Below are 13186 nucleotides of genomic sequence, written 5' to 3'. Positions count from 1 at the left end.
TTACGGCTGTAGTGTGATAAAATAGTTAGGTAGGAGTTGAATTCCCAGACATGGCAAATGTGAGTGTGTGTGTGTGTCTGTCTGGGTAGAGAGCAATGCTTTTGAGGGTAGTCACACTCAATACAATTCAAATACTCATCTTTGGCAAGGCTGCTGATGTCACCCACCTAGAAATACACTCTGGGAAGCTGTAGCCCAGTAATCTCCAGAGAGCATCCTGTAACATGCTGCTGTAGTGTGATATAGACCTCAGTTAGGGGTTCTATACCCATGGATGTGGACGTTTCGTGCGTGTTCCACTGTCTGTGAAAGGAGCAATGCATTTTAGGCTAGCCACATTCAGTATATATTCAATGACCCATTTTGGCAGTCCTGCTGATGTCATCCAATGTGAAATACACCTTTGGGGAAGGGGTACTCCAGTAATCTCTGTGGTGTGTACTAAACTAGGTAGGTAGGGGTTCAACTCCTAGACATAACAGGGGTGTGTGTGTTTGTAACTTGTATGTTGTGTGGAGGTGGGTGTGTGTGACAACTGGGCACAATGTGGGGCAGGTTCTGCAAATGTCTTTTATGGTGGCCCTATACCACAATGCCCACTATACACGGATAACAGATGTGAAATAGAGAGGCTGGGGTGCAAATCCATACCCATACATGTGACATCACGGCCAGGCAATCACAGTTAGCAACCCCAGTATTACCCAGAGCACACACTCAACCCATGTCACATACACACACACACACACACACACACACACACACACACACACACACATATGCCGAGCAACACCCAATATATGCATGTAATACACTGTATATTGGCAAATGATGGTAACTATGGAGTGACTGCAGTGCAGGCATGGCACCCTGTCCATCTGTCCAAGAGGCGCAGACAGTGCACCTTCCCCATGTTCCCCACTGGACACCTGCAACACCTGTGGTGCCATCACATGTGATCCACAAAGGACATACTATGTCTGACAACATGCCCTGTATGGACAGATGCCACTGACGCCAGGGAATACTGGGAGCAGGCTATCAGTATATGTGCAAAGTTAACCTGCTGTCCATTACCAGTTTCTGCCAACGGTGGCCACGACTGGCACATCTGGTGATAATTTGTGTACACATGGGCCCGACACCCCAGGTACAGTTCCACATGTCATTGTACATGCATGTGGGAGGTGTGCACATCCCAGACACCGTCCATGTCATGGACTAGGGAACACACACATGGCAAGTGCATTGGCCACATGCAATAGCCAACCAGGTGACTGGGTGGTGGATACAATACCCACCTGTGTGGGAAAATGCAGAAGCCACAGGCCTGAGCCACAATGCAGACCACTGTCATGTGGCCTAATGCCAAGTTATACCCATCACCTAGCCTTGTATAGCAGTCTGGCACAGCTGACCACCACATACCGTGCAGAAATGCACCCACGCATGTCAGCACTGGCACCCTGTGTGTTTGTATGATCACATCCACACACTCTACAACTCCCACTTCCATACTGAAGCATGCTGTCTGATGTCAGACACCTCTCCCCATACCCTTTGCCCATATAACCTCCGTATGACCCGTGTGGTGCATGCGATACCTGAACAATAATGTGCTGTAGCAATCTCGATAGTGATGAGCTGTATCCCTGGCCCTGCCAAGTGTGTCAGTGTGTGCGCGCATCTCTGAGAGAGTGTGGCTGCGTTGATGCTGGCACCTGTTCATGCGGACAGGCACGTGTACATCACCTACCATATAGCTACCATATCCCTGTTGCAGATGGTCACTCACCATCACATACATGTTCTGCGGACTCCACAACAGGTAACCTATGTGGCGCATCCAACAACTGCATAGGACTGTGATAGCACTACATAGTCATCAGGGGGTTTGATACCCTATGCTGGTAGGTGTGCGACACAAACATGCTTGGGTTTTACTCTCCCAACCCTCCCTGACTTGCCAGTGCCTCTGTCTGCCTCCCTCACTGATGGATGTGGAGACCTCTACCTGCTTTTCTTAGGCAGCAGCATGTGTATTTTAGGTAATGCTCATGATCAGCCGATGCCCTCTGTACAAATTGCAGCCCTCCCCTAGCTGACTGCATGTGGAACCACTGTGGTAACATCCCCATAGCCAATTGCATGGAAGCACACTCCATTATCTAGGAACATCACGTTTCTGTTTGCCAAACGGAACAAGTTCATGCTCAGTGACTGAAAGGGCCAACACAAACACAGAGATCAAAAAATGACATACGTTTCAGACTTCATATCCTTCAGAAAAATGTATGCCATCACAATCCTGTTATTCTATCTTTTTTTTAAGTTTACAAGAGCAATATATAAAATCTGTCCTTATTTTCAGGCCTTTGCCCCCCCCCCCCAAATTATTTTAAGCTTTGTCCAGATTTCTTGCACTAAGAGGTTGAGCTGTATGACCTAGAGAACAGAACACAAAAGTGGGTTTTGTGGGGTATTGCATTTAAGTGCCCAAAATCTGTCCTTATTTTCAGGCCTTTGCCCCCCCCCCCCAAATTATTTTAAGCTTTGTCCAGATTTCTTGCACTAAGAGGTTGAGCTGTATGACCTAGAGAACAGAACACAAAAGTGGGTTTTGTGGGGTCTTGCATTTAAGTGCCTCAAAATATAACTAATGATGAAGTGATAAATAGCAAAAGATATCACAAAAAAGTCAAAGTTATAGACATGAAACAGAAAAGCGCTACAGTCTTCATTTGTGGCACTCTTGGCACTGAATTAAAAACAAAAATGACTGTACTAAAAAAGCTTAATGTTTTCACAATATCTTTATATGCTGAATTCTACCTCATCTTTCCCCCAAGTTTTACAGCTACTCTAACAAATGAACTCAGTCACCAACTGTAGTCACATACCAAGAGGTCTTCTCTAAACACTTAAGGTCTTAAGAAAATTCATGCCAACGTGCTACTAATGTTCTGGGACAACTGTACCAGCTATTTACTGTTTCTGTAGAAGTGAACTGCTTACTCATAGTGTTTTGACTCTCCCTATCTGCCCCTTACTCATGAAGAAGGAAAGAATTATGGAATAAAGTAACTAACTGCCAACACTTACCTACATCAGAATCCTTCTAGAAAGGAACATCCTTATGGGATCTTGCAAACATTATCCAGAAACTTGTTTCAGGAAAGCCAATTACCTTCTTGTGGATTTCTTCTCCACAACTCTCCTGTCAGTCAACCTTACACTTTTCAAATCAAAAACAAGTTTAAAAGGAAATCATGGCAGAAAATAAGTAGGCATGAGGAGTACTAGCTATCACTCCCACCTTAATGTTTTTAAAGCTGGGATACATCTGGGTGACCACTGCTGATAACACGATTCGTAATGAAAGAAACTGTACTTGGGCTATGAAAACATGCTTATAAACTCCATTCACTGTAGCAGTTTATACAAAAGGTTTGGCTACAGATTATGACCCACATTTACTCTCCGCCCTGTAGCTAATGCACTCAAGGTGGTGAACACCTACAGTTATCTAGTCCCCTGAAAGATCATTAACTTGGTATTCAATACAATATAAATTCTGACAGTACCAAGACGAAAATGCAATTATATGGCTTAACTCATAAGACCGTGGGCATATGACACTGCACTACAACAATTTTTTAGATGCAAGTAAAGCTCCTGATAGAATTTCACACTCATTGCTTTTATATCGACTCAGCCAGCTTGGTTTCAATCACAGAGTGGCCTCTGACAATTTAAAATAACATGCCAAAAATCAGGAAGAGTTGTTCTCCTGCAAGGTTGTATCTTTGGGTCTCAGTTTCCCTCTATTTGTAGTAGTGCGAGTGATCCAGTTTCCTTCCACATTCCAAAAAAATGCCACAGGGAAACTTCAAATGCCAGTAAGTGTGCATGCCATGTATGTATGCAAGCGCGCATCCTGCAACATACTTGCATTTTGCCTAGGAATACTTTCCCTGTCTTACATCCAGCGAGTGCCATACTAAAATCCATTTCCCCACAACCTGAGCTGGATATAAAAGTTGATGATAAATGACTAAATGAATGAATGTTAAAAACATGTGTCAGGTATCCAAGATAGAACAAACAGATGATGATACATTTGTGTTTTGATACTAGCTAGCAACCACCCAGTTAACCAACAGGCTACAGAAGATCCGCTATGAACTTGTAAGTACAAGTTCCTCCAACTCGCAACAAACTGCCCTCCATCACTGAAATCCTAAAACTCCATCACTCTTTCTGCTCCAACAGCCAAAAGCCCGAGCACTCTTCCATACAACTCCAAAGATCTCAGAGAGCTCAAAGCAATTCACACCACTACTATAGCACCTCAGAAAGTCCAAAGGTTTCTGCGTTACCCAGTCACCTAACCATTTCATTACTTCTTCACTATTCTCTACTTTCGGGCATAAATTTTAACTCTGTAAAACATAACAGTAGGATGCCTTTCTTGCTGCAATGACACTACTTCCTTTTAAAATTCAACAGCTCTCCTTGCTCCAACAAGTTATGATGCCTATTCCCTCCTACTGCAACCACTTCTACTTAAATATCGGATAACTTTTAGGCTTGATCAGACAAAAACTCGTCCTCATCCTGTATCATTAGCACATTCGCCCATGTTTTTCAATAATTTTTCATTTGCAAATCCACTACCAAAATATACATCCATCTGTGCTACATACCTGTGCAAAATGGAGTATGGTTTAGTACACTGCACAGGTCAAATCATTAACTCCTACCCTACCTACAGCAGTACGCGTAGTAATACTTCCACAAAATATGAAGTGAATGACTGTTTCAGCTACTAGTGTTTGTATGCTATGGGACAGGATGGTCCAACTGTGTAATGGGACACAAGGATAACATCAACCTTTCCAAAGGTCATCTATGTGACCTCTAGAAGGGATTACTTTTAAAAATTGGGTGCAGAGAATGCTATGCTCTGAAATGGGGCACTTGAAAGATGAAATCCTTGCATGGTAGATTTTTTTTAAACATGCAATAAAATACAAAAAGTTATCAATGATGCTCTGCCAATCTGACATAGCTTAGTATTAAATCAATTTGGCTATGGCATGCAGGGTCCTAGGTTCGAGACTTGCAAAGGATGTTTATTTCACTGTACAAGTTGCAGACTTCAAATCTGACTTCAAACCAGTGACAAGTGGAGTACCACAGGGTTCAGTCCTGGGACCTCTCCTGTTTGGCATCTACTTCTCTGAAGTACAGGCGAACACAGAAGGCCTTTGGCTAACGAAGTTTGCAGATGGCTGCAAACTAGAAGCCATGCAATAATAGAATCCCAAATGATGTGGACATCCTACAGAAGAGCCTCACTGAGACAGATGCCTGGTGTTAGAGCCATGGCCTCAAGCTAAATGCCTTGTCATCCCCTTTGGTAAAAACCCTGTACCCATGAACTACCACATAGCCGGCAGTCTACTTAATGCCTAATGTGTGAGGAGACCTTGGGACCCAGGTGGACATTAGTCTCTCCTTTGATAATCACATCGCCAGAGTAGTCAGGAAATCTTTCTACGTGGCACACCATCACAAAAGGATTCTCATCAAGGAAAAAAAAAAAAAAAAAAAAAAAGGTCTTCGTACCCCTCTACTCGACACTCCGACACATTATAGAATAAAATGCCCCTTTTGGAATGTACCTCAAAGACATCTGCAGCAGTTGGAAAGGCCACAGGTAGCTCACAAAGAGGATTACTGGCCTCAAACAGATACCCTACACTGTCTGTCTCAAAAAACTCCAGCTTTACTCCATAGCATATCGCCTACTAAAGCTACGTCAAACCCAGAGCTATTGGACATGCTACACCTAAATAAATCCCAATCCCTCCGAGCTACATGTTCTAGGGACCTAAACTTTGTCACCACAATAAACAGGACATGCTGGAGGGAGATATTCCTGTCCCAGACACTTCCATACTCTGGAACAAGCTACTCATTTATGTCAAGCAAAGTTCCTCGTTAGCAGTCCAAGAACAATCGATGTGTGGATGGGAAATAGGAAATAAACCCAGGGGATCACTTCTGTGGATCTGCTCAACAGGGGCACAGGAAAATAACCTTCTTGGGTGGCGTAAGCCAGGGAACATTGTTGGCTAGGCTTACTTAGGCCCTTAGGCCTAGTACCTACCTATGAAAAGAATCTCAAAGAGATCCATGAATGTATCATGCACCGGAGAAGAATCAGTGCAATTAAATATGTAGTATCCTTCCTATGGGATTCACTCTCCCTTCCCGATGTTAGACAGTACTCTCAAAGTCAGCATATCTGTCAAATAGCATATTGTTTTGAACAGTTACGATTTAGTTCCCACTTCAATAAGTCAGAAATAGCTATGAAATGTGATCTATTTAAACTGAAGGTAGTAGGATGAATAGGGCAATCAAATCTGAGCACTGCCGAAATGATGATTTAAAGCATACTGAAAACGTGTGGATTACTGCAACAATCCCCAGTTAGGAATCAATCTATCCAGCTTGTGGTGCACTTTACTTTATCCATGAAGTCCAAAAAAAAAAAAAAAAAATATGCATCACATACAGAGCTCATCCAAGCAATGTAACAATTGGGCATATTACTACCCACTCCTCACTGAAAAGGTTACAAGATGCACAAAAACCTATTCAATTTGGAGCAGAACTTCACGTTTAAAAAACTCAGCCTCAACTGTGGTTGCTTAATTCTTCTACTACTACGCTGACCGGTATCCCAAACTTCTAATCCAACATACGGACTGATCCAGAACTTCTGATCTAACATATGGACTGATCCAGATGTCAAGCACAGTAATAACAGAGCTAAAGCCAACTACTAGAACTTGTAAACCAGTAAAATGCCAAACAGCTTTCAATGTACAGGAAGGTACCACAGTTCATGCCATTCCTTTACACGGTCCTGGATAAATACCAGAAGGACAACTACAACTGGGCTTCCCCAACAGCATATTTTAGCGGGCCACTCAGCCCAAACTTAGAAAAACACTGCAGTAAATTACCAGGTTATCACTGGAAATGTTGGAATCAACAAGGCAAGTCCCTTAATGTGGAACCTGAATGACCGAAGATCTATATTTATAACACACAAGCCTGAAATTACCATTTCTCAGTACAGTCAACTTTCTCAGAGGTATCATCATCTTGGAATTGGCTTATTTCAGTTTGGGGAGCTTTCCCCAGGCCCAAAACAAACAAAAAAAAAGTTTTAAAGCAGGCGAAGAGTGATGTTTGAAATGTGTTCTCCTCCTATACTTTGTCTTTGGTATTTTGGGACTTGGCATGGGCAGCCTTGGTATTTCAATAGCAAACCGATCATCATCTACACTCCAGCTTTACAGTTTTGCTGTATACTAACTTTTCAATACTTACCACAGCTGTGCATATGAAAGTCTATGATACGATGAATTTAGAATACAAAATGTTGAAATATGGAAGAAAAGATCACTTGTTGCTGGGAAAAGTTTGAGGAAATAAAACAGAAATCAGACAAGAACACCTGTTCCTTCAACATATTCCTGTATTGCAAAATAGCAACACTAGAACAGAATGTGCAAATCTGGATAAACTCACCCCATTCCTTTCTATACCACGCTGTTACTAGTCTCTGGAAATATTACCTCCCTTTGGTATTGTCTTTTACATAGGTTCATAGATTACTAATAGGATAACTGCTTTTGGGGGCCATTTCAAGCCTAGCCTATTACCCATGTGAAAATCAAACCTGCACCTTTTGTCTATAAGGTAAGCACTTTAACCATTGTGCCAATCTTCTCAGTTCAGGATTCTCAAATCTGACACTTTGTTCCAAGCAGTATAAAAGTTACACCCACTTTTAAAGGGCAAAGCATTATTGTGCAGCAAGGTCTCTTATCAATATTCAAGTAACATAAATAACAGTGCTATTCTGTCTCCATATTCATACTTCCATGACCTGCGAAACTGCATTTCTAGGTCGGGGGAATCTACAGTCTGTCTCATTTAAGGGGCTACAAGAAAGTAATGCCAATACTTGAGAGTGCCAACCCATCACTGGATGCAAACACACGCACACACACACACACACACACACACACACACACACACACACACACACTCCTATGATAGTTCATCCACAGCATGTCTATGGGATGCGACAGGAAATCAAAGCACCAGGAAAACACTGGACAGAGAAGGCATCCTGGAAAACCAAATACTGTGAGGCACAAACTAACTGCTGTACCACTGTTCTATGTATTTCAAGCTGCACTTCATGCTGTTGGTTCTGTACATTAAACTACTCCGGAATTCATTACATTTATTCTAATACCACCTACTAGATATTTTTTTTCTTAAAGATGAACCGCACCCACAGACTCAAAAAACATGTTTATTTCATCATGGCTTGGTGTTTCCTACATGTTAACACTGAGTCTGACCACATGAAGTCTGGCATCGTGAAGTAATTCTAATTGTTTAGTCTGCCTCTAGGTATCCCACATTGCAATGCTCATCTGTAAAAAGTTACATCACGCAGGCCTCTTTCTTTCTAAAGCTCCTGTCACTGCACTGACTTTACATGAATACACTGCTATCTTTCAGTTAATTTTAAAGTAACATTTCATGTTGTTAAATGACTACTTAAAAACACAAACAGTGCAAATACCATAGAACAGACTTTCAAAGTGCTTTTTACTGCTGCTTATTTTGGCTAAACTACAGATCTTTTTGTGAAGTCTGAACTGTACTATGACATCTCCCACCCCCCATTCACACCTAACTTCCCTGGCTATCAAAGTGCTAAGGGTAATTTGAGCCATTACCTGCTCTGATTGACAGCTTACATCAGTCAGGAGACTTGATTCATGTACTGTTTCCTTGTTGTAGCCTTTACTTTCTGTATGGGTAGGAGAAGGACATAACAGCATGAGTGGGTTTTTAGGACGGTCATGGTGATGTCAGTTTGGGGAGAGAACTGGCCAGAATACTACCTGTATTCAGCGGCCTTGATGACATCAATGAATTAGGAGACTTTTCCAGGGCAGGTTAAAAGTTTTCTGAAAGTGAAACCAACACAGTACAGTAAGGTACTATTCTAGTGGAAGCAGTCAATTTAAAATATTGTAAATGCTGTGTTGTTGTTTATTCATAGCAGAGACAATAAACAGGGAGAGAAAGGACAGAGAAATTGAGCATTTAAATAACAAAATCCCATTATACTTTAATTCACTAATAAGGTTGCAATTGAAAGGGACCCTAATGGCCCAATTCTCCTACCTAACTAGTAAAAACTGTCCCACAACCAACCAATGCAAGTCTTTGGAATGAATACAGACTTATCTTTACTTTTTGGACTCCTATCTAAACTGGTAGATTCTTGGAAATGCATCAGGTAATGGAATACCAAACTGATAACTTATCAACAAACCATAGAAACAGACATGCACTTCATATCTGAATGTTGAGAAAAGTAAAAAAAAGATACAGTGGCAGTACTTCATAAGCCAAAAAGAAAAGGGGAGAGATTCACACAATCATCATGCTGTTCAAATGCATTAGCACATGTAATGGCATGTAGGATTGCATTATGTTTGAAAATGTGTTATCAACACCTGTCACAAACATACAAAATGGCAGGTTGGAAGTCGGGATGCACTTCTGGTGGAAAAAAGAACCTGTTGGAAAATCCAGAGTTCTTTTCTCCAGTTAAGACTTTTAAATTGGGAATGAGAGCCCTTCTCAGTATCTTTGTTTTGGATACCTAGGTAGTTTACAGACTAAGGAAATTTTCCCCCTCTTCAAGTTAAACTGCTACATTTCCTGAATAAGTTTCGAGTTTTGACTCTACCTTAGCATTTTTTTCTCACCAATGTTTTCCCACCTTGTGTTCTGCTTATCTGTCTCTTATTAATCTAACTTTAGAATATTCCATACCTTGTATTTTACTTCTATCTGACTTTTTTTTCTGTTTACATGCTTTTTGCCAGTTTTAGTTTTTCTTAAATTCTTACATAAGTCTACACTGGTACTTTTTGTATTATGCTTATCATTGTTTTTTTTTTTTTTGTAAATGATTGTTTACTTCGTGTAATTGGAACTTTTTTCCCCGGGCCTCTACTGAAAACGGATATATGTCCAGTTAGACTAGCCCGGTCAACAAATGTAAAATAAATAAATAAATAAACTGTCCTTGCTAGTTCAAGTAAAAGTTTTACTTGAGCATGGCGTATAAGGCTGACACAAACAAAACTTAACGCCTACAAACACGACATCCTGGTTCTGACAGGCCACTCAACTTTTAAAATCAACTTTTGTGTTATGAAAAAGGGAAATTATCATCCTTATTATTGGTAAAAAGATCAATACATTTACAAACTCAACTACTTGTATAGAAGGCTGACTTTAAAGTTACTCATCATGCCAAGGTGTATAAATGAACTTGTCCCTGGCACTGCACACCACCAGGACTTCCAAAATTCAAACAGAAAAGAAACTACAGGGTACAATGAACTAAAAATAAGTATGTCCTGATTGACATATGCTGTTATCCAAAATTAACAATTCTAATAACAGCATCATCGTGTGTTTTATTCCCATTTCCCGATTTAAGGTCAGTTTCCACACACAATAAATACAAAGCCAGCTATGCTGGGGATGAAAACAGCGCAACAGTTTGTTGTTGAGCTCCCCACCAGTCATTCGAGAATCAGGGACGGTACTACTCAACTACAAACAGTATTCGCTTACAACTCTTCTAAAAATAGTTTTTATTAACATTTTCGGAAAAACGTGAAACATCTAAATATGATCACTTGTTTCTACTACAAAAATAACACTTTGGTGGAGACGAAAAAAAGCGCTGAGGCAGAATTAGAGACAGTGGAAATCTTTAGCCGAATGACGCAGAAATCGAAGTTTCTGCAAAGCATTCCATCTATTTGACAAAAATACGCAATGATTTACAACGTTAATGAGCTGTACAGCATACACATTTAGTAAAATACCATAGGACATTATGTTAACTTGTTTTCTGTTCATATTTCATGGAACGTGGGGTGGAGAGCCACGACTCTGATGAGTCTTGTAGTGGGAGACTAGCTTGATGAGTACACTTCCAGACTGGAGAGCCCAGGTCCCCCTCAGCCACAACAGAGCGCCGTCCGGCATCATGAGGTCCTTTACACAGCTGTGGCACTGCTTACGGAATACACTTCCAGACTGGAGAGCCCAGGTCCCCCTCAGCCACAACTAGATGAGCGCTGTCCGGCATCATGAGGTCCTTTACACAGCTGTGGCACTGCTTACGGAATACAAGCCCGTACAATGGAGTGAAACTGCGTGAATTTCATCTCCATCAATTAAAATATTCTGTTTCTTAACCAACATGTGATACTACATGATGCGCAGGTGTGTGCATTTATTAACTTTATGTTGGCGTACACTGCGCAGCGTAACAAGGCGAAGAGGGGTTTGCTGCTTGCGAAACGTGCGTCCACGATGCAGTGTAAAACAGAAGCAACAGTAAACAAGTTATTACTTTAACGAAGTCTTAAGGGGCTTTTTACCTCGTCTAGTTACGAAAAGCTAATTCTACTGCAAAATTATAACCATCATATTTGCAATGCAGCGTTACAGACCATATGTATATCGCAAGTATTGAATATTTTCCCAGGAAATAAACTTACGTAAAAATATTTCTCCTTCCTCCCCGCCCCTGTGGGAATGAATTAATTCTAATCTTGTATTCTAGGCCCCTAGGGGCCCCTTTCACTCTCCACAGGCCCAGCGTTTGGTATGACTAAGAGCTATTCAGAAACGCGGGTTCTACTCCCCCTACTGATACAAACTTCTTACTTCTTGCTGCAGTCGATCAGGATGCCACTGTACTTTCGGTCCGCGTAGCTCAGAGTCACCACAAGCGTATCATTTATGACATTGTCCACCAAGACCTGAATCCAGGAGCCGGCCTGCAGCTCCTGCTTTATGGGTTCCATGGTCACCGATTATCAACAGTAGCGCAGCAGCCTCGGGCCCCAAGATACCTCGCTTACTCAACCGCTTTGGCCTCCTTCCTCGTTCTCGAACTCGGAACAGTTCCACGAGGGAAGTGCGTGACGTCATAGCACTGGTATTAACCCTTGGAGCGCTTGAAGCCAATGGTTCATGGACCTAGTGCTATTGAAAATATACAGCTTAGGTTTCTACTGCTTTCCTTATCCATCAATATATGGAGTGCGACTGCGCTTACAACCACCTGCCACCAATATGTTATCACACTACCAGCTATACTTAAAAAAAAAAATGAGACCAAATTGGTATTGTTCGTTTTCAGCACTACCCTCTGCCTTTTTCGCTCGCTCTCTTAAGAGGAAGTGCTTTGCCAGTCGGCCAGAAACTTGCCGCCCTTCAATTTTGCAGAAGGTTTGCATGTAGCTCTGTCCGACCTCATACAGGGATTATCTAGGCAGAGCAAAAGAATTAGGGAACAAATGGAAAAGGCACAACAAATCGAGGACAATTCTTAACATTTCTGTTATTCGGTAACGTTAATAGAACAGCAAGATGTATCTTAACATGCATTTCCCAAGCAATAAATCTGGTAACTTTGGCTTCCTGACTCTAATCCTCTAAAATCTGAAAAAAATCTAATTAGTCAGGAGTAGAAAAAAGTCTTAAGAGAAACTCGTGGACGTTTTACAAAATCAGTGACAGTTAAGATAAATACACACAGCACTTCCTTATACTCCTGCAGCTGTACTTGGGGAAACTGATATTGTGCTGCAGTACCATTTCAGTCCCTTTGGTCATTGCAGCTGTTCCATCTTTACGACCACCACTTCTAACTTTCAGGTGCGTCTCATTATAGGGAACGTTCCTCATTTTGAGTCTTAAAATGTCCGTGTTCTTCGCAGTTCCACATTGAAAGGGTCTATCACACATTCGGTGTTAAGATTTTATTAACTGATATTCATGATAAGTAATACTAAATCACTTTAGTTCATCAAAAGAATGTTGTGCAAGTGCACCCTTGACTAAGAACCTCACAGGATGGTTAAAAAGTTGTTAATAAGTGTTCCACATTCTGAAGACTGAAGGTTTAGAGCATGCCTCTTAACCTCTTAGTTCAAGAATCTAGACAAAGCCCCCAAACTAGGGACAGAATTTAAAT

The 13186-nt window shown here is 41.4% G+C and overlaps 1 protein-coding gene across 1 annotated transcript in view; it reads right to left on the bottom strand.

Annotated features, from left to right (window-relative positions):
• The window catches only part of PWWP2B (PWWP domain containing 2B), a 136975-nt gene extending 124606 nt beyond the window's left edge, over window positions 1–12369 (bottom strand). Inside the window, exon 1 of the mRNA XM_044056817.1 lies at window positions 11872–12369. Within this exon, the coding sequence (XP_043912752.1) occupies window positions 11872–12011 (140 nt within the window). The 5' untranslated portion in view covers window positions 12012–12369. The remainder of the gene's footprint in view (window positions 1–11871) is intronic.
• Window positions 12370–13186: the final 817 nt, after the last annotated feature.

The sequence above is a fragment of the Protopterus annectens genome, chromosome 14.part0 (assembly GCF_019279795.1).
Source record: "Protopterus annectens isolate FY-2018-M chromosome 14.part0, PAN1.0, whole genome shotgun sequence".
Lineage (NCBI taxonomy): Eukaryota > Metazoa > Chordata > Ceratodontiformes > Protopteridae > Protopterus > Protopterus annectens.
Note: the sequence above shows the minus strand (reverse complement) of the source record. Positions and strands in the feature narration are given on the sequence as shown.